At 39.2% G+C, this 24,817-nt stretch overlaps 1 protein-coding gene across 1 annotated transcript in view; it reads left to right on the top strand.

Annotated features, from left to right (window-relative positions):
- stau2 (staufen double-stranded RNA binding protein 2) overlaps window positions 1-24,817 on the top strand; it is a 95,245-nt gene that overhangs the window by 3,897 nt on the left and 66,531 nt on the right. Inside the window, exons 5-7 of the mRNA XM_086065698.1 lie at window positions 4,096-4,231; window positions 19,082-19,241; window positions 22,485-22,592. Of these exons, the coding sequence (XP_085921824.1) occupies window positions 4,096-4,231; window positions 19,082-19,241; window positions 22,485-22,592 (404 nt within the window). The remainder of the gene's footprint in view (window positions 1-4,095; window positions 4,232-19,081; window positions 19,242-22,484; window positions 22,593-24,817) is intronic.

Below are 24,817 nucleotides of genomic sequence, written 5' to 3' on the forward strand. Positions count from 1 at the left end.
TTTGAAAGAGCCCATGAAAGTAGTGTTCATTTTATCAGCCATTTCAAAATTTAGTCCAATTTCAATCACGCTTGTTAGTTAACATAGTTAGTCAAACACATCCCGTTTTTATTTAGTCCATTTTTAGTCAATTATAAATCCAGCATTTTAGTCTTTAATTTAGTCCAAGATAGTCAACAAAAACTGTCAACGTTTTAGTCGGGACTAGGGGTGTTAGAAAAAATTGATTCGGCAATATATCACGATATTACAGCGCGCAATTCTTGAATCGATTCGATATGCAGCCGAATCGATTTTTAAACATCAATTTTTTATGGGAATATTCAACAAAACGTCTTACTTAGGTTTAGGATTCACACATTAAGCATGGAAGAATGTTATATTAATGGAACATTAAGCCTTAATATTTTATTTCAGTGCTGTTCAGACCTGAAACAGACTGCAACCTGTTTGTTAAATGCATATTTATTATATTATAATATTTTCTAATTTGAGTTAAAAAAAAATCATAATAATCAATTTATAGATTCGTATCGGGATTAATCGGTATTGAATCAATTCACACCCCTGGTCGGGACAATCAATTTTACCCAAGTGTATATTTTTTGTCAGCAGATAATGTTGAACATTTCAGATTTAAAACTATTTGACATAAAATTTTCTTTCATCTTTTTGATGGAAAACAACATGACACACAATTACAGTATATCAACAAGTGGCTACTATGGCTACAAGCTAGTAAATTAGCCAGCATTAGTTAGCGGTCGGATTAATATTATTGTTGGAACATTATAGCCGTTGGATTAATGTTACACTATAACTATAATTGACTTTTCTTTTAACCGTTCATCTTGAATCCACCTCCTGTCTGTCCCATGTGCTAATGTACATGTTGCACTCGCTAGCTGCAGATTTGTTAGGGTGTGTGCCACTGTTTCACAATTCAGTGTCATCGTGACAGATTAGCAGAGACAAGATTTTACAAAATCATGTCATTTGTTCATGAACTAAAATGTTCATAGATTTTAGTCCACTTCTTATCAAGTGAAGTGCATTTTCATCTCATCTTCATTAGTCGATGAAAATGCATACTGATTTAGTCCCAGTTATTGTTTATTAATGAGGGTTTTAGTCTAGTCTAGTCTAGTTTTAGAAAAATGTTTGTTGATGAAATTATTTTTGTTTAGTTTTCATTGATGAAAATAACACTACATGAAAGATGTTTTGGTTGCATGCAATGAGTACAAAAACTGCAAAGCTACTTTGTACATTTATTTCCATGACAATTAGTGTATGTAAACACATAAAAAAAAAAAAAGTAACGTTACAGTATATGAATGTTAAATTAAAAAAAAAAATATATATATATATATATATATATATATATATATATATATATATATATATACTATACTATATAGGAGTAATATACTAGCATATACTGTAACGTTACACATATTTTTTTAAACTTTTTTCGGGTGGGGGGGACGGGTCCTGACTGTTGTTTGTGCTTATGCACCGAACGGCAGCTCAGAGTACCCACCCTTTCTGGAGTCCTTGGAGGTTGTGCTGGAGAGCGCTCCCCCTAGGGACTCCCTCGTTCTGCTGGGGTATTTCAACGCTCAACGTCGGTAATGACAGTGAGACCTGGAGAGTCGTGATTGGGAGGAACGGCCCCCCCGTTCAGAACCCGAGCGGTGTTTTGTTATTGGACTTCTGTGCTCGCCACGGACTGACCATAACGAACACCATGTTCAAACACAAGGGTGTCCACATGTGCACTTGGCACCAGGACACCCAAGGCCGCAGTTCGATGATCGACTTTGTAGTCATGTCATCGGATTTACGGCCGTATGTGTTGGACACTCAGGTTAAGAGAGGGGCGGAGCTGTCAACTGATCACCACCTGGTGGTGTGTTGGCTCCGATGGCGGGGTAAGATGCTGGTCCGACCGGGCAGACCCAAACGTATTGTGAGGGTCTGCTGGGAACGTCTGGCAGAATCCCCTGTCAGAAAGAGTTTCAACACCCACCTCCGGCAGAACTTCTCCCTTGTCCCGAGGGAGGCGGGGGACATTGAGTCCAAGTGGACCATGTTCCGCGCTTCCATTGTTCAGGCGGCCGATCGGAGCTGTGGCCTTAAGGTGGTTTGTGCCTGTTGTGGCGGCAATCCTCGAACCCGCTGGTAGACACCAGCGGTAAGGGATGCCGTCAAGCTGAAGGAGGAGTCCTATTTGCGCCTTTTTGGCCTGTGGGACTCCGGAGGCTGCTGACAGGTACCGGCTGGCCAAGCAGAATGCGGCTTCGGCGGTCGCTGAGGCAAAAACTCGGCCATGGGAGGACTTCGGTGAGGCCACGAAAAACGACTTCCGGACGGCTTCGAAGAAATTCTGGTCCACCATCCGGCGTCTCAGGAGAGGAAAGCAGTGCGCCATTAACACTTTATATAGCGGAGATTGTGTGCTCCTGACCTCGACTCGGGACGTCGGGAATCGGTGGATTCTTACTTCGAAGACCTCCTCAAATCCACTGACATGCCTTCCTTTGAGGAAGCAGGGTCTGGGGACTCTGAGTTGGGCTCCCCTATCTCTGGGGTCGAAATCACTAAGGTGGTTGGAAAGCTCCTTGGTGGCAGGGCGGATGAGATCCGTGCGGAGTTCCTAAAGGCTCTGGATGTTGTGGGGCTTTCGTGGTTGACACGCCTCTACAACATCGCGTGGACATCGGGGACAGTGCCTCTGGATTAACAGACCGGGGTGGTGGTCCCCCTTTTTAAGGACTGGAGGGTGTGTTCCAACTATAGAGGGATCACACTCCTCAGCCTCCCAGGTAAGGTCTATTCAGGGGTGCTGGAGAGGAGGGTCCGTCGGGAAGTCAAATCTCGGATTCAGGAGGAGCATTGTGGTTTTCGTCCCGGCCGTGGAACAGTGGACCAGCTCTACACCCTCGGCAGGGTCCTTGAGGGTGCATGGGAGTTCGCCCAACCAGTCCACATGTGAGGGTTGGATTCCGCCAAGGTTTCCCTATGTCACCGATTCTGTTCATAACTTTTATGGACAGAACTTCTAGGCGCAGCCGAGGCGTTGAGGGGGTCCGGTTTGGTGGCCTCAACATTGCATCTCTGCTTTTTGCAGATGATGTGGTGCTGTAGGCTTCATCAAGCCGTGATCTCCAACTCTCACTGAAGCGGTTTGTGGCCGAGTGTGAAGCGGTTGGGATGAAAATCAGCACCTCCAAATCCGAGACCATGGTCCTCAGTCGGAAAAGGGTGGAGTGCCCTCTCTGGGTCGAGAATGAGATCTTGCCCTAAGTGGAGGAGTTCAAGTATCTTGGGGTCTTGTTCACGAGTGAGGGCAGCTTAGAGCGGGAGCTCGACAGGCGGATCGGTGCAGCGTCTGCAGTGATGCAGACTCTGTATCGGTCCGTTGTGGTGAAGAAGGAGCTGAGCCGAAAGGCAAAGCTCTCGATTTACCGGTCGATCTCCGTTCCTACCCTCACTTATGGTCACGAGCTGTGAGTCGTGACCGAAAGAACAAGATCCCGGACACAAGCGGCCGAAATGAGTTTCCTCCGCAGGGTATCCGGGCTCTCTCTTAGAGATAGGGTGAGAAGCTTGGTCATCCGGGAGGGACTCGGTGTTGAGCCGCTACCCCTCCGCGTTGAGAGGAACCAGTTGAGGTGGCTCGGGCATCTGGTTCGGATGCCTCCTGGACGCCTCCCTGGGGAGGTGTTCCGGGCACGTCCCACCGGCGGGAGGCCCCGGGGGACGACCCAGGACACGCTGGAGAGACTATGTCTCTCGGCTGGCCTGGGAACGCCTTGGGATCCCATCGGAGGAGCTGGCTGAAGTGGCTGGGGAGAGGGAAGTCTGGGCTTCCCTGCTAAAGCTGCTGGCCCCGCGACCCGACCCCGGATAAGCAATGGATGGATGGATATATATATATTGGCATAAAAAAGGCAATTTCACCAGAATAAAGCGGTACATATTCTTGAGTTAATTTCAAAATGTTCATACAAACATTTGAGACAGCATTAATCTTTTATTCTTTCTCATGTAAACGTAACCATATTGTTCCACATGCACATCCGCACGCAGGCAGTATAACACCAACAGTGGAGCTGAACGGTTTGGCTATGAAGAGAGGCGAGCCGGCTGTCTACAGGCCTTTAGATCCCAAACCCATGCCCAACTACAGAGCTTGTTACAACTTCAGAGGCATGTTTAACCAAAGGTAAGCTATATTATGTTACGTCTTTCAGTTATAGATCAACTTTGGACAACACAATTTTGAGCTGACTTGGATGAGAGTTGGGGAACAACGAGGACTGGTTGACAGATAGGCAACACATTGATAATTCAAAGTTGTCAATTAAGATCAAGGTTATTTTAGTTGATGAAAACCAATGGAAAAAAATAACAATTCCGTTAACGAAATAAAATAAAAAACGAAAATGCTTTTAAAAAAACGAAAGCTAAATGCGAAAATGTCCTTAGTTTTAGTTGTTGGTACCGTTATTAATATACCTTAATACATGAGCCTTTGGGGTGACTTTAAATGTGATTTTAAGTATATTTATTTCGATATTAACTGTAATAAGGACGTTTGAAAGTGTGTCACACAAAAGTGATGTCATCGAGCAGCAGCCAATAGAAAAGCACTTTCACGTGACGTCGCTCCTAGGCGACAATTTTGCGTGCTTGACTTTTGCCTCCAATGGCTTCGCTCGCCTGCTTTTTCATTGAAGTCAGACGAAATGCAACGCTCGGTGAGAAATGTGTTACTTTTTTCATTTTTCCATGGTGTTTATTAAATATTGTGCACAAGTAATACACATGTTTTTTAAAAACGAAAACTAATACTGAAACTAAAAATAAGCATTTTTCTTAAATAACTAAAACTAATAAAAACTAACAAAACCACACTGATAATTAAAACTAACAAAATAAAAAAAATACAAACTAACTAAAATGAAAATTCCCAAACTATAATAACCCCAATTAAGATACATGCTTCTGGAATGTGGGAGGAAGTTACAAAATATTAACTTTGCAATAATTGGATGTCTGTCCATTGACGTGTTTCCCACCAGATGGCAGTGTTGCCTCATTTTTAAATTTTTGAATTGCTTCGGTTCAGCGGCCTGAACACCCATTTTGTCGCTTCCAAGCCAGAAATGAAATTGAGGTTTACACACAGTATGTCATCATTGAAGTTGGAAAACAAAATTCTGTGGTGTGTACTTTAGGGTTTATTTTTAAAATGTCTAAACAGCTCAAAGATTAAAGAATGATTCAGTGTCATTGTTGGTTAAATGAGTCTTGTCAGCAGGCAGTCTGTGCATCTGGCTCACATTTTCTATTTGATCTCTGCAGTAACAAACAGGGTGAAAGACAAATGTCTGGTCTGTTTGCTACTTTTGTGCCACTTTTCAAGTACGGGTAAGCCGGAGTGGACTCGCGCAGGCTAAAAAAGAGCATCCATTACCACAAGGTCATTTATGTTTTCACGAGGTCTCTTTCTTTCAGTGGGATTAATGAAAGCGAGACCTTGTGAATATGAATTCTCTCCCTCCGCTGACGGACTATGCGGCAGAGTGACAGGCCATAGCCGCAATCGGTCATCCTAATGACGCTGCGGTGAAACGAAGGGTTCCATATGCCCATGTCCTTACCTATTATGATGAATAAGAGTGATCTCGAATCATGTTGATGGAAAATCTTCTCATTAAAAGGGCAGTCTGGCTCTGATCCATCAGCGCTTTAATCACCACCAGGACTCATATTGATTCATTCAGAAAGTGCTTTGATGAAAAAATACAGCAATAATATGTAATGAGCATTTATCAGCGTCTTAATGAATCTTATTTATGGCGAAAGGCCCGTGAATAATTTCTGACCATCCCTGTCCACTTTAAAATTAGCAATTGATCATTTGTGGTGTTGCAACCGTCCCATTGTTCATTCTGAAATACGGCATTGGAGAACATCCCCATTGGCGTGTCGCTTATAGTTTTCAAGTGAGTCAACCAGTGAAGAAATCCTGTTTAAATGTTATGTAAATAAATTGTTACATCATGTTCTTGTGAATAATCGATGAAAATCATGTTCTCTTTGGAACACCCAATTCCTTTGAGTCAGTCAAGGCCGTAAGTAATTGTTCCCAAAACAACCATTAAATGTTTACCCTAAAAAGGCAGCATTGTCCCGAGCTTCGTCTCGAATTGCTCCAAGTTTTCCCGACTTTTACATCCGTCGCCCCAGTAGGTGTTCTGTTAGAATTTGGAGTTGGGACAGGATTTCCCCTCCTTGAGGAGCAAGCCTGACCACCCACCCTCTCCCACACCTAATTTGGTTATGTCAGTAACATTTTGTCAGCTGGAGGAATGAACGTCTGGGGGTTCTCTGCCCTGTGACATTTCCTCATGCGAACATGCTGACATACTGAATGGGCCGTTACTGTTGTTATGTCAGAAACAAAGGGGAAGCCGGTGTTCGCAACCGGGCGTCCGGCATTTTTGTTTCTCCGATTTTAAATATATAAATACAGTAGAAACTCACATCACGCACAACCGGTTTCACATTACAGCTTGGCATCCGGTTTATTTACATTTCGAAGCTTCCTGTTGAAATAATCAAAAGAAGTGCATTTCTCTGACTATTCTCAAATATCGAACTAAAAATAAAATAATCCCTATTAGGATTTTACTTTACATAGCATCCCGTGTACCGTATATTTTTCTTTTCTCACATTCTCTTAACCATTGTTGTTGTGCTTACATCTCGTATGACGTCATGCATGAATGCAGTTCAACACTTAACCAGGCTTAGTTTTCCTTATTTTGATTTTTGTTCACTCTGTGGACTGACACAACTGTTTATTTAACCCAAAAACGATGGGTCAAATTAAAGTAAATACCCACAAAGCAACAAAATTTGGGGGGTTGTTTTTTGGGTTATTCATTTGACCCAACTCTTTGGGTGAATTGAATAACCCAATTCAATTGGGTCAAAAATTAACCAACTCAACGTTTTGAATTATGTAACCCAAAAAGTTGGGTCAAATTAAAAATAATTACCTACAAAGCAAAGCAACCAAATTTCAGGGCTAGTTTTGTGTGTTATTTATTTGTCACAATAATAACTCAACTTTTTGACTTGTTTATAACAAGTTACTTTCAACATAGGTTAAAAACCTACAAACAACCCCAAAAATTGGGTTAATTTGTGGGTATTTACTTTAATTTGATCCAACCTTTTGGTTTAATTGAATAATCCAATGGAATTGGGTAAAAAATGAACTAACCCAATTTTTTCGATTTAACTCACAGTTAGGTCAAATTAAATTAGTAATCCACAAACAAATTGGGTTGCTTTGTGGGGGGTATTAATTTGAAAAAAAAAATCATTTAATCGAATAACCCAATTGACTTAGGTAAAAAAAATTAATAAAATAAAAAACAATATTTGAGTTATTTAAAAAGGTTGGGTTAAATTAAAAACCCACAAAGCAACCTAATTTTGGATTAGCCTAAATGAATAACCCCAAAAAGTTAGGTGGGCCACTTTTTGACCCAATTTGGATAATATTTGACCAAACAGTTTTTAGAGTGTTGGATTTAAAGCTGCTTGATGAGCTCAAGTAGACTAGTTAACCCTGCATGCCTTTTTTTGTTTAAGTCGATCTTTTTATGTAGTCGTTCACATTACAAAAATAAATGCGACTGTAGTTGCTAATTTCAGAATGATAGAGGAGCGCAGCAGCAGGAGGTCAAAATATTTTGGGGAAATGAGACGACCCTCTTAAATATCCTCATTTCTACTAAAGATGACGTCACGTCATTGCCTCGTGTAACAAATAAACCTTTCAGCGTTGATTTCACCACAAACGTCCACGTCATGCTTCATGTTTAGGCAGTGTGAAATAGCCTTTTCTTATTTGCCCAATCAACTGTTGAAAATGTTTTGATTTTGTGTGCGTGCGTGCACGTGTGTGCGTGTTTAGTACACTGATTAGAGAGACACAATGACAACACATAACTATTCATTTAATGAAAAGAAAGCCTCCAACTAGAAGTAGCAATATAGCACTGACTTGTTTACAATCGTTTTTGTCAAGTCAGTAGTCAGTTTTCCATCTAAATGTTTCGAAATGTTTTTGCAAATGTTGTGAAAATGCGCAAAATGGACATGCGACTTATGCCCGTTTCCATCAGCTCTTCTTTTGCGAAAATGCTCCGCGAGATGACGTAGTGACGGAACTTAGGGACAGTGGGGAGTTCCAGGTGGAAATGTTGGTTTTGACGGACTGAACGGAAGTAGTTTGTCTTGTTGGCTTCCCTCCCGCATGAAAGTGAAGTGAGTCGTTGCATTGAGAGCTGATGTTAATAAAGCCATCTAAAATTGCATTCATGTTTTTTTTTTCTTTAATTAAATATAAAAACAATCATGTTTCTTTGTCTCCCCGAACATATCTTACTTTATCATCCGCCATTTATCATTTATTGTGACCACAAACGTGCGTGTGACGTAGTATCGGTCAAAACGTGCGACGTATATCCGGTCTTGTAGCCAAAATGCGCATTTGACTTTTTTCGATACTGTCTTGATCTTAACACAACTTGTATCTACTACAAATCAATAGATGTTGATTACTTTATTTTTCATGTATTCTCGAATTTCTTTGGATTGTGGCATTGTGTTGCAGCTTTTTCAGCTCTTTTGCCCGCCCTCGTTTTGTCAAATGTGGTTTATATAAGTGATTTCTTGATTGAAGTGGTTTGGAGTTAATCAGGCTTGGGTGTGGCTAATGGAAATTAAACTTTCCAATAAATGTGATTAAGCACAGTTAATTCATTATTTAACTAGAGGGGGCACTTCCTTTTTCCACACGGAGCCAAGTCATTTTGAATAGTTAAAAACAATTAATAAATCTTTTTCTGATATTTACACTCGTTTGATGATTCGGGGTAAAAACTGAATTACAGCTCTGTAGTCTTTCTTATGTGTTGTCATAGCTTGATCCCAAAACAAAAGGGAGTTTCCCAAGACCTAGAGAGGAAATAGTATTTTATTATCATTTTGTAAGATAAACATCACAACATGCACACTCATTGATTAGTACATCAGATTCATGCTATTGTTTATGATCTAAGAAACCACGGGAGACACACCTGACCTAAAGCATGATGTGTTCAAATTGTACAAATGGGCGTAAACTCACTAAACAATATTTTGTTTAAGAGACGTCGAGGGATTGGAACTCGCGTCCAAAATAAGCAATTATTTGGAAAGATCTGTGCTCGCTATCGCTTCAGCCGGCCTCTTCTTTCATGTCCATTGAGTTGAGATGACTCGAGTTTCATGTTCATGTTTGTGTAAGTCGTCATGTCCACAGCTCCACCTTTGACTCAGTGTTTTTAGTGTGAAACTCATCTGATGATGACGACAAGCTTACGTCAGCTGACATTCCGTTCGTAATGGCTCGTCTCAGTTATGTTTGACAGCGTGAGGCAAACGGTGACGCCGAGCGCCACACTGGAACTCAAAAGTCGTTTCCCAGGACATTTGGCCTCTTTATGTGTTGTGGCTTTGGTAGCTGCACATTTGAGCTTTAAGATGGTTCAAGTCGGCAAGTCTTTGATCTTGGAATTGGGAAACTTGAGCGCAACGATGTAGCGTGTGATCTTGAACTGGGGCTGTCATGTTAAGACAGCACCAATGAGTTCAGTTCAGTACGATATTATTCGTAGTTTGTTTTCCAACCGTTAAAAGATGTCGTTTTAAAAATTGTGATTGCAAAGCCATGTCCTTGGTATTGCACGACAATGTTTGGGCATAACCTGACTGCTTTTCGTGTCAACGGAGAATTGGCTCTTTTAATGTCCCAGAACAAAGGGCCAGCAGGTGGCAGCAGAGTATAAGAGATCAGCCAGGGCCATGTTGCAGCTAGCTCTTTTTTTGCTTTTGTTTTAAACAGGTTTGTGAATAATGATGAAACTTCGCTATATTATAATGCTAATTGCTGCAAAACAGATACAAATGTCCTTTTTTTTTCTGATGAAAGAAGAGACTCTGATATTTCTTTTGGTAGGTTCCATGATTTTAGCTATTTTCTGTGGACCTTGCGAAATCAGTCAAAATCCAGTTAAACAGCCAGGAGCAAAGGGGGTTGCTTCAGTGAAAATGACTGAGAGGGAATGAGTTAGATTGTGGATCGGCCAGAAAATTGTGATTGGTGCACCTGCACCACAGTGGCTTAATTGAATTGAATGGGCTCTTTTCACAAATACCACAATACCACTCCTTCATTTCCTGTCTTTCATGATTGGACAAACTGATTAATCCAGGTGTGCCTGACCTCAGTAACCACGACGACAATGGCCAGACACACCTGGATTAATCAGTTTGTCCAATCATGAAAGACAGGAAATGAAGGAGTGGTACTGAGTTCAGGAAGTAGTGGATTTGTGCAAAGAGCCCATAGGGTCACCACTGACCAGAGTCTCAATTTTTTTTATTTTTTTTATTTACACGTCTCATCGCAGCATCCTGGTTTTTGGGTTGTTGTTTTTTAGCCCACTAAGCAAGCCAATCGTTTGGACCATGTGCATGTCAATCACACAGTTGTCATAGCGATTCATACGATAAACCAATTAAACATGAATTTAACAGTTAATCGCGAGCAGGCGTGTTTTTGTCAATCACGGAACTAGAACGACTTCCTGCCTCTGCATCTAAGAATCGTGGGAAATGTAGTCCTATTAGCTTAACGCAGATTGCAATAGCTGCTGGGGCCAAGCAAAAAAGATTGAATAATGGGGAGTACATTTAATTATTTACAGTTGTTGAACTGTCAACCAAGATAGATTTAGCATTAGCTCAAGTAATAACTCAATCAGATTGACTAGTGATTAAATTAGTTAAATAGTATATAATAATAATAATTAATTGTTTTTAATTTTGAAAATGTGTTCACCCTAAAATTTAACCCTCCATAAGGAATGCCATTGATTGATTGGTGTTCCTCTCACTACTTATCTCTACTACCCACTCTCTACTCGCATTCACATCAAAACTTGTTTGTGAGGAAGCCACAGAAAACCCATACAAACACGGAGGGCACATGCAAACTCCACACAAAGATGCACATTCACCCCAAAAAAAAAAAGGCAAGTAATTTTCAGCTTGAAAGGCGTCATTAAGGCATAATAAAGTAAATCTTAAAACGGCACCAGAATGTTTGTTGTCCTTTGTTTTTTTTTGTTTTTGTTTTTTTAACAAAAGAACCAATTTTCCCTCTTAATGACGATGAACATAAAACAGCAGGTCACAATGTAATGCTTTTTAATGAGGACAGCAGGGTCTGGTTTTAGACCGATCCCCAGCCAGCTATTCCTCTCATCCAGCCAAGTTGGCACCAGAAGGCCACAAAGGTCCAGATTTTTTTTTTGTGCAATGTGGCATGAATATATACGATTACACATGGTGTACTGTAATTGTTTTTCACACGCATTGGAAAAATCATTCTCATAGATATTTTGCTTTTTATGCAATACCTGTTTTTCGTGAGCTCATCAAACATTTTCAAGCAGCTGGTATTACTTCCATGGTGAATTATTCCGTATGTATTTTTTCTACCTAGTAACCAAATCTTTTTTTGTTTTAGCCTGTTCCCTCTGAGTAATAGTATTGTAAATTTTTCATATTTGGAAGTGATGCACGATGTGTCACCATTAGTCAGCCATTACGAGAGCCCTGGGGTAATTTTATTGGGGGTTCTGATTTCTCCTGAGCCAAGCATGGAAGGAGGGCCCCGAGACTGATTACAGTACTTGCACAAGGGCGCTTTAATCTCGTGTTCAAAATTTGAAACAACAACAAGCTGGTGGAAACAATGGATGCTCTCAGCTCTGACACTCAAATTGAAAGGAGCAACAAAACGCTGTTTGGATGTAAAACGCTGTTTGTCGGTAAACATGGTTATATTAGAAGTCCATTTATGGCACAGCTGTCTGTAGGAGAGGAAGTGAATAACAAGCATGTGAGCGAGTAATTCAACTTTCTGTCACTAATGAGTTTAATGATAACATATGAGTTGCTACATACTGTACATGCAATTTTGAGGTCGAACATTTGAGCATAAAAACATGTTCTCATGAGAATGTAGGATGTTGTAAAAACTAGTTCATTATAAAAACTAGGGGTGTCAAAAGTAGTGGGTTAATTTAAAGTTATTTTAATGGCATTCATTTTTTTAATGCACAATTAATGACCGCCCTTTACTTGGAAAACCTGTACTGGGGGAATTCCAGTCGCAACGCAGCAGAGACGTCCACGACAAAATTTAGCTATAATAAATTTAATAATAATGCGTGTATTTGTGGAGACTGGGCTCAAGTTGCATTTTACCATTTTAAAAATGTGCAGAATTTCACGAGTTACTTCATATTAAAGATTAGATAGCGCTTATTATGAAAAGAAAAATGCACCGAGTTGTCACCAACATCTTACAAATGCAATTATGCCATCTAGTGGCTAAAAATTACCAACACAAATCAATACTCATTTTTTACAGTACAGTGCATCTTTTTAATTTTAACTCAATGTTATGAATTATGAAATGACTGTATCAATGACTAAAAGATGCAGCCATATTTCTATTAGTTTAACATTTCTTTCCACTTTTATGTTAACAAGAAGACTATTAAACTTATATTTTATTGTACATTTTACTGTACATTTACAACAGATAAAAAATGTGCGATTAATCGTGAGTTAACTATTGAAGTCATGCAATTAATTACGATTAAAAAAAATTATCGCATGACACCCCTAATAAAAACATTTCAAAATTTCTAATTGATAAATAATATGAACTACCACTGCAATTCTGGTCCTGTTTTTTTTTTAAATTGACTGTTCTTGTTGTCAACCTTTTTCTTCACGGCAGGTTTTAATTTTGATGTCAAAATTCTAAATGTCAAGTTTGAGACCCCTGATTTTGATGTTATGTTACAGATGGAATTTTTATGGAGCATTACTTTCCAGGATGCTGATCACCCTCCATATTTTTCAGATTGTAAAAGAACAGTTAAAAAAAAAAGAGAGAAATAATTAGAATTTATTTATTCTAGTACAAATGTTGACATGTCTTTTTTTCATATTTCATTGTCAAAAATGAGTGTTTTATGTTTTTTTTTACCAATAACACTGGCTTAAAGCAATGCATGTGCAGTTAATCATTAATGCTAGTGTTAAACGTTACAACCAAGTCATCAGTAATCAGTAGTAGTTAGTTAGTTATTTAGTTAGTGAATAGTAGAATCTCTTCACTCTGCTCACTGATCCTCGTGGCTCCAAATTGGATGTCCCAAGTTTTTGTGGCATATTATTCCAAAATGTTTTCGTTTTTTTCATGGTTTTGTGCAACATTTAGGATCTCCTCATTTGAGGTTCTATTGTATTTTGGAGTTTTTCTTAAGGGATACTTGACTCATTGAGCCATTTTCAGCAGCAAAAAGTTAATATTTTGTCCAGAATGAATTTGGTAACTTATTTTTCATGTACAATTATTACCTTTAAATACACATTTTTCCACTTGTTGTCGACTGTAGATGACATCACCTGTGCTGAGGAAGTAGGTAACGACCAATCGTGGCTCAGTTTGCTGGCCAAACCCAGAAAACAGGTGAGCCAAGATTGCTCGTTACCTACTTCCTCAGCACAGGTGATGTCATCTTCAGTCGACAGCAAATGGAAACATGTATCTTTAAAGTTATTAACTCATTTGCACCCAAAAACATATAATTGCGTTATATTTGTAATGTTTTAATTGTCCCAAAGACATATTTATACGTTTGTTTGTTTGTTTTTATAATCGAGCATACAGAAGGTCTCAACTGCACAAAGTTTGTGAATAATGATGAAATTTAGCTATATTCTAATGCTAATTACTGCAAAACGGAAACAGATAGCAATATACTCTTTTTTTTTCCATGAGGATGTTTTTATAGCAATATAACACAATATTCTGTGAGCCTTGCAAAAGCAGTCAAATTCCAACAAAACAGCCGGGAGCGAAGGGGATTGCTTCAGTGAAAATGGCTGAGAGTGAAAGATAATTGTACAAGAAAAATAATGAAGTTATCAAATTAGTTCTGGACAAAATATTAACTTTTTACTGCTGAAAATGGCTCAATGACTCAAGTATCCCTTTAAGTATGGGCATGAGATTTGTGTGGAAGTATAATGCATTACAAATGTTACATTTTCGGATTTCCTAAATCTTTCCATACTATTTTTAACTCTGCTATTAATTTGGTTGCACATAACACTGGACTAAGTTGTTTTTCTTTATTAACTTGACCTTAGAATTATTTTCAGTTAACGGTTTTGTTGATACAACTAACGGGTCTGTCTAGTAAACCCTGCTTTTACTAATATCACAAATGGTGGGCGTTAAGTTATATGCTAGGCAGCCGCTTTAGATCATTTTCACTGATTTTCTTTCCATGTTACACAGAATAGTGTGTTCTACGATTACGTAAACACACTACCAAAAGAAAGAATGCTCTCTCTTCTTTCACCAGGAGAAAAAAAAAGTTTGAACCAATGTCATGAGAAACCACTGCTCTTAATGTCTACAGTATCCACTTTGTCCTAGTGGAGGAGACCTTGTCCTTGGATCTTATAAATCCAGAGGCCAGCGTTTGATGTTTTTTTTCTTTCTTGACAACATGCTTTTTTTAATGTCACATCATTATGTATTTTATGCATTAGCAATTGCGTGAGGCAAAAAGGAAGAAAAGCAATTAATGATGGACACAGGGAATGAAGTATGAGGAAAGGAGGGAGGGAAAACAAGTACATGTCTGGCAAGAGATTGGAAGAAAGTGCAGCTGGAGGAAAAACAAGCCAGTCCAAGTTTTTTTTTTTTTCTGCCCCACAAAGGCTCTGTCACTCTTTTGCTCTCAAAGCAGCACCGTCCCATTTACGCTGCTCTGACTGTGTTGCGTTGTTTTCATGTTTGTGCGCGACTGAAGTGAAGGCCTCCAACTGTTGACCACTAGTCTTAGTGGTCATGTTGTTTTTCCTCTCTTTGGCTGGGCCACTGTATGTAACTGAATACAAATGTTTTCATCCAAAAGACACATGTAAAAACTTGAAGTACCTAAAAGCATCTCTACACTGTGCATTGCTCAGGCACGTTACGATATTTGGCATTTGACTGATATCGGTATTGGAAAAATCTGAAGACCAATAAAGCTGAGCGGCAAATACTTGTGAACGTTTTTTAAAATATTTTTGTAAAGAAATTTTTGTGTGTTTAGACCATTTTTCACTGTCTGCGAACATCTTTTGAAAACTTTTCTGAACCCTGACAAAATGCAAGGTACACAAGCGTTTGTCGCTCAGTGGGATACCAACTTAAGAGAACGATTTAAAACCCGGTTAAATTCAGGGAACTTTTTATTTATGTATTCAATTATTAATTTAAATTTTCGCTTAATCAGAGCTGCTGCTGACACTGGAAACCACTTTTTGTTTTTGTTAAAACTTAAAACAAATATAAGTGAAAGTTTCAGTTCTGTTCAAATTTGGAAAACTGTATTTACTGTAGAAAAGTTTAGGGAGCTAATTTACCTGTTATTTTTTTTAATTTAGTTTAGAACATGCTAATAACCCTGGAAGCTGTCCACGTATTGTTAGAATTTTAAAACAAAGCTGTCTGTCCTCTACATTTAAAATGAAAAGAAAAACATTAACTTATTCCCTCCCATCCTTTTTCACTGAAGCAACCCCTTTTGCTCCCGGCCATTTTACTGGATTTTGACTTATTTTACAAGGCCCAGAGAAAAGTATATTTGTATCTGTTTCTGTTTTGCAGCAATTGGCATTAGAATATAGCTAAGTTTCATCATTATTCACAAATCTGTTTAAAACAATGGGGAAAAGAGCTTTTTTGCTTTTTTTGATCTCTTATACTTTGATGCCACCTGCTGGCCGTTTGTGTAATAACTGCCATTGCTTGAAGCGTTCTCTTCAGTTGAAAGGCTGCATTAAAAAAACATAATAAAAAAACACATAAATACATTTTTGGAACCATGGCAGTATTTAAAATAGAACGTTTTTAATAAGTTAATATGCCAGACAAAATTCACATCAACACAGTCATTTGTGAATGTTGAAAGACTACTGATCAAATCAGTTTGACATGTTTGGATAAGTGTGAAAGTGTGTTGGTGGCGGTGGTGATGATGAAACCTTTTCTCTCCACATCGGGAAGGTTAGAAAGTTTAGATTCGCTTGCCACAACAAAAACGGCTTCCAGACTAAATGTCACCTTGTCATTTGCCGGAGTAATTGAATGGCCATATCTCTCATTTCCTATTATGACTGTTTGAAGAATCAAAGGCAGCAGTGTGTGTGTGCGTGTGCGTGTGCGTAATACTTATGAGTCATACCATGTATACACACACGTCATTAAAAATACAAAGCTTTAATATTATTGATATATTTTTTTCCTCCCGTTCAGCAGTTTCCACACCCTCCCTACAGGTGTCCTGGCCAGATTCCCGCTTTGTTGTAATAATAACAAGAAAAATAATAATTGATAACACATACATGCGGAGCCAGCCAGCAGGCACTGATGTGATTTGCTCGCACATGATTTTGCTGCCTGTACGTGTGCTCTCCCGTGTTCTTGGCTCGCCCGCTTGCGTTGAAGCCACTACTTTCCCACGTTGTAGATTAGGGTCTCCCGCCGCCTCCCCTTCCTCTCGCGTTCTCTGTTTTCTTCTCTCCTTCCACCCCTTCAGTCTCCTTTTTTCGTTCTCCGCGTTATCCCTCAATCTCTTCCTCTCTGCACCTGTACTCCATGTTCCTGTCCCAGCTGCTCCCATCTCGGCTCGGCGCTGTTGGCCAGAGCCCATGTTGCACTTGGCATATCCTCTGAGACCCCGGGGCTGATCTTGACGTGCAAGGGCCAGGCAAGCCCCCGCCCAGGGAAGGCTCCAGTGGCCTGGAGGAGCTGAGAGCAGATGGATGAGAGGGATGGCTGTGGGCTGAGGAAAGACCTCCTGCCATTCTGAGAGTAAAATGCTTTTTCGAAGGCCTGCTGTGCAGGAGATGAGGGAAATGTATGAAGAGATGGCCAGAGCAGAAACAAAACGACATTTGTGTTTTTCAGAGTAGTTTATTAGTAGAGAAGCAATATTATGATAGTATGGAGAAAACCATGTGACGCTCTAGTCTTACTTTTATCGTTAATTTTGATTGGCTGCAGTCTCGCTCCAGAACCTGTTTGTACCCAGCATTCGTGGACCCTTCGCAGATGTGCAAGTTACTCATGCCATGGGCACTAAGACAGCCCCACAGATGCTGGCCTTTGAACTTGCCGCTGATAAAAATCCAGATGGTTCTGTTCCTCTTCGGTCTTGAGGGCACGACTTCCAAAAACAATTTGAAATGTGGACTCGTCAGACCACAACTTACTTTTTCCACTCTGCGTTAGTCCATCTCGGATGAGCTTATGGCCATAGAAGCTGGTGTTTTTGTTAATTTAATTAACAGTAAGTTTTTTTTCCCATTGGCCAGGTTTTTGTTGGATTTTATTTGGGGTGGGGTGAGGAGACCTTCGTAGCTCTTCTTTCCCTCAGGGGGTCGAAATGGATCTGGACGTCAGCTTTGGAATTAATTACTTGACCTTACTTTAAGTATATTTAATATTATTTTTAAAACAATTTGAAATGGGTACTCGTCAGACCACAGCACACTTTTCCACTTTGCGCCAGTCAGTCTCGAATGAGCTTGGGGCCAGTGAAGCTGGTGGTGTTTTTTGGGAGGTGGTGGAGGGGGGTCTCCATAGCGCTTCTTGCCTGGCTCCCCCAGGTCGCTTGAAAGAGATCTGGACGCAAGTTATTATTTATATTGTGTTGACGTTGACATGGTGATAGCAAACCCGCACTTTTTTAACTTGTCCTTTTTATAATAATAATAAAAAAAAATTGTCACTGTAGCACTTTTGATATTCGTCTTGAAATGTAAAGTTCATTACAAAGACAATTATTATTATTGTTGTTCATTTCTTGCTTAATTGCCTTATTTTACGTGTATTTACTATAATTGTAAAAAAAAAAACAATTTTAAAAACATATTGCTCAAATGTGGTTACAGTTTTTCTGGCATGACCGATGTGGCATCAAGTTTAATTGCCCCCCTCCCCAAATATTTAATTTGGTCAGTTATTTTAGCACCTAATATTTAATTAATATCAAACACTTACACAGTTACAGATGTTTCAAGTGTCAGTTAATGTTTTAGAAATGTCATTTCATTCATTCCAATTGCCCACACCAACTCAAAAAGAATGTGCCAAATTAGGTGTGCTTAAACTGCCGTTAATGGATAAAAATGCAAACATGGAAACTAACTCTGGATATGATGTGAAAGATTAGCATTAACGCCTGGAACGCTTGTTGTGGTTGTCTCCGAATTCCTCCAGCGTGACTGTGTTTCTTCAAATAAATGTAGTCATGTATCTGTGCCACCTATGGGACCTGCATGTTCTCATATACTGAAACGTATCTACTGGCTGAGAAGAAACCAGAGGACAGGGAAAACGGATATTAAAAACTTTGGTTTCCTCCCTCCCTCATAGCTTTCCCACTCTTTCTCTTTCATTGCCCTCCATTCTGCAGACATTCTCCCCCCTGACCCAGGAGGGGGTATCTCCACATGGACTTGCAGACCGCTCTATCAATTCGTTGACAGCTCAGTCCCACTCTGTCAGGACCCAATGAAAGAGCACAAAATCCATGTTGAAGTTTAGAAGAAAGAGGAGAGGATATATGTGTCCATGTGCTTTGTTTGGCAGGCCCACACTGAAAAATAAAAGCAAGACATTAGTTAGGTGATTGGTCAACAGGGTATTGTGTAGCAATTGACCCGAATGTAGTGTGTGACCTTTTCATTTTTACAGGTATATTAAATGCTTTTAATTCTCTCACTTCTTGCCGTGTATTTTTGAGTTCGACTCCTAATTTGATTTATTTGCTCATGATGAAAATTTGGCTTGTTCCAGGTACCATTACCCTATTCCCAAGATCTTCTATGTCCAGCTTTCTGTGGGGAGTCATGAGTTCATTGGGGAGGGGCGCACTCGCCAAGCTGCCAGACACAACGCTGCCATGAAGGCCCTGCAAGCCCTCCGCAATGAACCCATCCCAGAAAGGCCACCACAGGTAACCTCACACCTCACGCTTTTTAATCAAGCATGTCGATTACATGGAGTTCATTTATTTCCTTGCATGAAAGCAAAGCCAGCCACAACATTATGACCGCTTGCGTCGTGTAATCATAATATCCGTTACAAATCCTGTATTCTGTAGAAAAATGACCATATTTACGTACTATTTTCGATATACAAACAGTTTTGGTATTGGCTAGCGCAGGGGTCACCAAACTTTTTGAAACGGAAAGCTACTTCTTGGGTACTGATTAATATGAAGGGCTTCCAGTTATCTACACACTTCTGAAATGACAAATTCGCTCAAATGACCTGATAATGTTATTTTTATGTTATTATTAATAATTGACTCATTCACTCTCAGCCATTTTGACTGAAGCAACCCCTTTCGCTCCCGGCTGTTTTACTGGATTTTGACTGATTTTGCAAGGCCCACAAAATATTGTGTTCTATTGCTATAAAAACATGGAACCTACCAAAAGAAAGATTAGAGCCTCTTCTTTCATCAGGGGAAAAAAAGTGTATCTATCTGTTTCCGTTTTGTAGCAATTAGCATTAGAATATAGGTAAGTTTCATCATGATTCACAAATCAGTTTAAAACTGGGTAAATGAGCTTTTTTGCAACCTGGCCCTGGTTGATCTCTTATACTCTGCTGCCACCTGCTGGCTGTTTTTGTAATAACTACCATTGCTTTAAGTATTCTCTTCAGCTCAGAGGCTGCATCAAAGCCTTCTGTATGCTTTAGCATAAATAAATACAAAACATTAAAACGTATAAATACGTTTTTTGGGCCATGGCAATATTTAAAATAAAACGTTTTTTATACATTAGATGGATCTATGTTGCGCTTCTTCTCTGGCTGCATAAGCATCACTGCCAATGTACATAACATATAGCTAAATTGACAAATCGTTGTATCCCTCAATGGCAGAAGGTGAAAATCTGTTGCATATATTGAGTGGCTGTAAGTAACTCCTAGCAAACCACTTCCTCCATGACAATTGTGTCATGTTGTTTGTGGTTCAATTTTAAAAAATTTACTTAGAACAACATATCTGGCAACTCAAAACATTTCTGATAAGAACACTGGGGGTTGCGGTTTTTCAGCTTCAGCAGTCCTCCATGGGTAGCGTTCTGCTTGTTTATGTGATTAATAAATTGAATCGGTAACCAGCTTCCAGCAGATTGAATCCAAGTCCACCTCGACATCAATTACTCTAATGTATAATTAATCTGGTTTTAGTTTGCACCTGTCAGAATTAGTTGTTATCTTTTTGTCTCCCAGTGTATCTGTACCTTTCCATGGTTTCCCTTGAGGCACATTTGCCAACTTGTCTCATACGGCAAATCAAATTACCCCAGATGCTCGCAACCTGCTAATTGCCAGTAATTTGCTTTTGTTACAATTTGCTTCTGTTACTTGCCTGACCCGTTTTGTTGCTGCATCAATAAATGAGCTCTTTTGTTTTCTGCTTTTACCGAGGCTTGTTGTGCAATTTGTTGCACATTGTGGTTGTTTTGTAAATGTCTGTGATTCTGACAATAAAGCATTATGAAATGTTCTCAAACCAGTTGCCTGTACCATATTCGTGTTTAAGACACCCCTAGAACAAAAAAACAAAACAAAAATCCTGTTGCATGTATTCTTAACTCATTCTCTTCCAGCTATTTTCACTGAAGCAACCCCCTTCGCTCCCTGCTGTTTTACATGATTTTGACTGATTTTTATTGAATATACAGAATACACAATATTGTGTTCCATTGCTATAAAAACATGAGACCTACCTAAAGAAAGATTAGAGTCTCTTCCTTCATCAGGAAAAAAACTTATATTTATCTGTTTCCGTTTTGCAACAATTAGCATTAGCATATAGCAAAATTTCATCATTATTCACAAATCTGTTCAAAACACTGAGGAAAAGAGCCTTTTTGCAACATGGCCCTGGTCGATCTCTTGTACTCTGCTGCCACCTGCTGGACGTTTTTATAATAACTACCATTGCTTCAACCGTTTTTTATACGTAATCTAATTTATACGTTTTTGGGAGCAAATGAGTAAAATACCTAAAAATGTCCAAAAAGTGACTGTAAAATGTCCCCAAAAAAAGTAGAGGAAAAGCAGAAATTACCATAAAAAGGCAGAAAAAAAATTCCAAAAAAAGGAGAGGGAGAAAATAAATAAATACGACTTTGGGAGCAAGTAATATTTCAACTAGAACGTATTTATACGTTTTTGGGTGCATTGAGTCATCATGTGACCAAGGTACATGAAAAGTGTACATGATTCTGAAAAAAACTCAAATCTTAAAATCTGCAGTATTATGATAAAGTCCCTACATCCTAATATGAGACATTCAATTTCACTTGCTGTACTTTTCTCAGATTTTGCTGATCTTAGTAGAAGCACTAAAGTCAAACCTATTTGTCTTTGTCATATAACAAGGTTGCCGATCTGCTTGGTCATTCCTGCACACAGATCCATTGACACATGCATCCATCATACCTCATGAATCATATCCAAATGCTTAAAAAAAAAAAAAAAGATGTACGACCAAAATTAATCCTTATGTAACACTTTTCACATAAATCTAAGACCAGTTCATAAACATATCTTGTTTATATCTTATGATGCCAACTGTAACAGGACATTCCACTAGATATGTTAAACTACATTGCTTTTTAATTTCGTAACCTTTGAACTATCCAGAGCTTATTCACAGCAACATTTGATTTATTGTTTTGCCAATGGTTCTGTCCTGATTAGATTTCCACGGACCAACCTAATACACAGACAAACTCAAATCTTATCTATTATCTGCTTTTTTGAGTAAACTGTTCATGATGTTCACAGAGATGAATTTATCTGGTGGGAATTTAGTGTTGATATAATGGTTATCTACCATGGTGAGCCAGTCTTCAGTCATCAGATGAGAATCATAAGCAGGGAACGTACTGTACATGCCGAACTTTCCAACAGCTTGGCTGACACGCACCGCCTAAATTTCAAATTTTATGACATGGTTGGATACGGTTCTCGAACAGTCATGGACAATTATTAAGCATTTACGTACTGCTGAATCATTTATCACATGTTTTTGTCCCAATATGAGATATGCTTATCCGTTAAAAGATAACAAATGACTATTATTCCAGCTTTAAACCATGTACACTGTCCATGCATTTGAATGTCATTCTCTTGTTGAACAAACATGCCTAATTCTTGATCCTTTTGTTAGGACCCAGAAGAAAAAGCGGAGAGTGAGGAAAGTGCTGATGCCAGCAAATCAGAGATCAGCCTGGTTTATGAAATTGCCCTGAAGAGGAACTTGACTGTCAACTTTGAGGTGAGAAGACGGTATAGATCATTTCAAGCTTTTTGATTTTGTGACATACTGTAGCCCTAATGACATCAGAAATGGGGCGGCATGGCTCAGTGGTAGGGTTGTCGTTTTGCAACCAGGAGGTTGTGCGTTCGATCGCCGGCCGGTGTGTGACCATGTCCTTGAGCAAGAGGCTGAACCCCCAGTTGCTCCTGATGCTGCATCATCAGTAGACGTATGTGAAGTCAGTGTGAAGCGCTTTGAGTGTCTTAGCAGGTGCAAAAGCACTTTACAAGTCAAAGACCGTTATTGACTCAGTTATGAAGTTGCATCCAGTATTGGAAGTAAAAAAAAAAGTTTTATTAGTCTCTAAAGCAAAGTGGCTTAGATTTTGTCTGCAATGACTGCAGATATATTTATATATTTTTTCTCGGCTGTCTTAAAGGGAAAGTCAACTCAAGAATCTTATTAAAATAATTACAGTATTTCGATTAACATTGCGATTGTAAAATTTGAATTAATCAACAAAATCCACCCATTTGTATCCGTCTCAGGGGGCAGCCATTTTGCCACTGGCTGTCAACTGAAAATGACATCGCAGTTGCTCGGGACCCAGGTTAACGACCTACCACGGTCACCTGTTTTCTGAGTTTGGTCGCGTGGTGTTTGCAATAGGGGTGTGAATTACCTAGTGCCTGGTGATTCGATTCGTATCACGATTCATAGGTCACGAATCGATTCAATACCGAATAATCCCGATACTAATCTATAAATTGAAAATGTATTTATTTATCTGAAAATTCTGGTTTATAACTGAGCCACTGCATTTAACAAACAGGTTGCAGTCTGTTGCATGTTTGAACAGCACTCAAATAAAATATCAAGGCTTAATGTTCCATTAATATAACATTCTTCCATGCTTAATGTGTGAATTTTAACCCAAAGTAAGACATTTTGTTGAATCTTCCCATAAAAAATTGATGTTTAAAAATCGATTCGGCCGCATATCGAATCAATTCGAGAATTGCGCGCTGTAATATCGCGATATATTGCCGAATCGATTTTTTCTAACACCCCTAGTTTGCAAGCTGAGCCGTGATTGGTTAGCAAGTAGCAAAACGGCTGCCTCCTAAGATGTATAAAAATGGGTGGATTTTGCTGCTTAGTTCATTTTCCAAAAACACAATATTAATCTGAATACAGAGGTTAGACTAGTGGGGCTGCATAGAACTTATTACAAGGGCCCGACCGATTAATCGGCCGATTATTACCCTTCAAACATCTGCCAAAACAATCGGACAATTGGGCCAAATGGCCAATTATTTTCCCCTTAAAACGTTATAATCGAAGAAAACCGAAGTTTCCGACGCTGTGAAAGTTCCCTGAATGCACCATTTTGCTTGCGTAGCAATAGCAACTAGCAAGTGTGTAGCGTATACTATTCTGGTTGTTCTGTTGTCCCCCAAGCGTCCTTTAAGCTCTTTGATGACATCCCAGTTGGCGTTAACTGTAAAACTAAACACGACAATAAGAATAACATCCACTGTATGTTTAAATACAAAACATGCTTTGTTTTTAAAACATTGCTAGCCTAGTGCTAATGCTAAAAGCGAAAGGAGGATCTCCTTCAAATGCTAACCAGAAGTTAGCATCGACACAGGGAGTGTTTTTCCTTCAAATAACAAATATTCACACACAAATGCTGTGAGAGCACATACCCACAGGTAAGATAATACTACGCAAAGGCTTAAATTATTCCCAATGTGTGAAAAACGAGTTATTTTAGTCAATTTCAATCATTTTCAATCTCAATCAAACAATCGTGATTGCTATTTTTCCAGCCCAATTATGTAATCGTATACAGTACAGCAGTTGTAAGGGTAAGAGTGGTTTTATTATTGACACATAAAGTCTATACAATAATCTTGTATACTTCATGAAATGTGTTGATAAGGTCATACTTATTACTGTCAAAAACATTCTTCGGTTATAAAAAAAAAGAAAAAAGAATTTTCTGTCGTGCAGACTCTGGCCATTGCTGGGAAATGCCAGCCTAGCTGCCAAATCATGAGCGGAGAAACTTGTATTCAATCCACATTCGCCCTGCGTTGGATCACGATCAGTCTAGGGTGTAGTCCACTGGACACTTTGAGTCAACTGGCATCGGTTCCAGCCCTGATATGACCTTGAACTGGATAACGGGTATACAATGTGATGGACGGTGGATTTGCCCTAACGAAGATGAAAAA

The sequence above is a fragment of the Leptonotus elevatus genome, chromosome 21 (genome assembly GCF_054856555.1).
Source record: "Leptonotus elevatus isolate MCC_2025b chromosome 21, RoL_Lele_1.0, whole genome shotgun sequence".
NCBI classification, from domain to species: domain Eukaryota; kingdom Metazoa; phylum Chordata; class Actinopteri; order Syngnathiformes; family Syngnathidae; genus Leptonotus; species Leptonotus elevatus.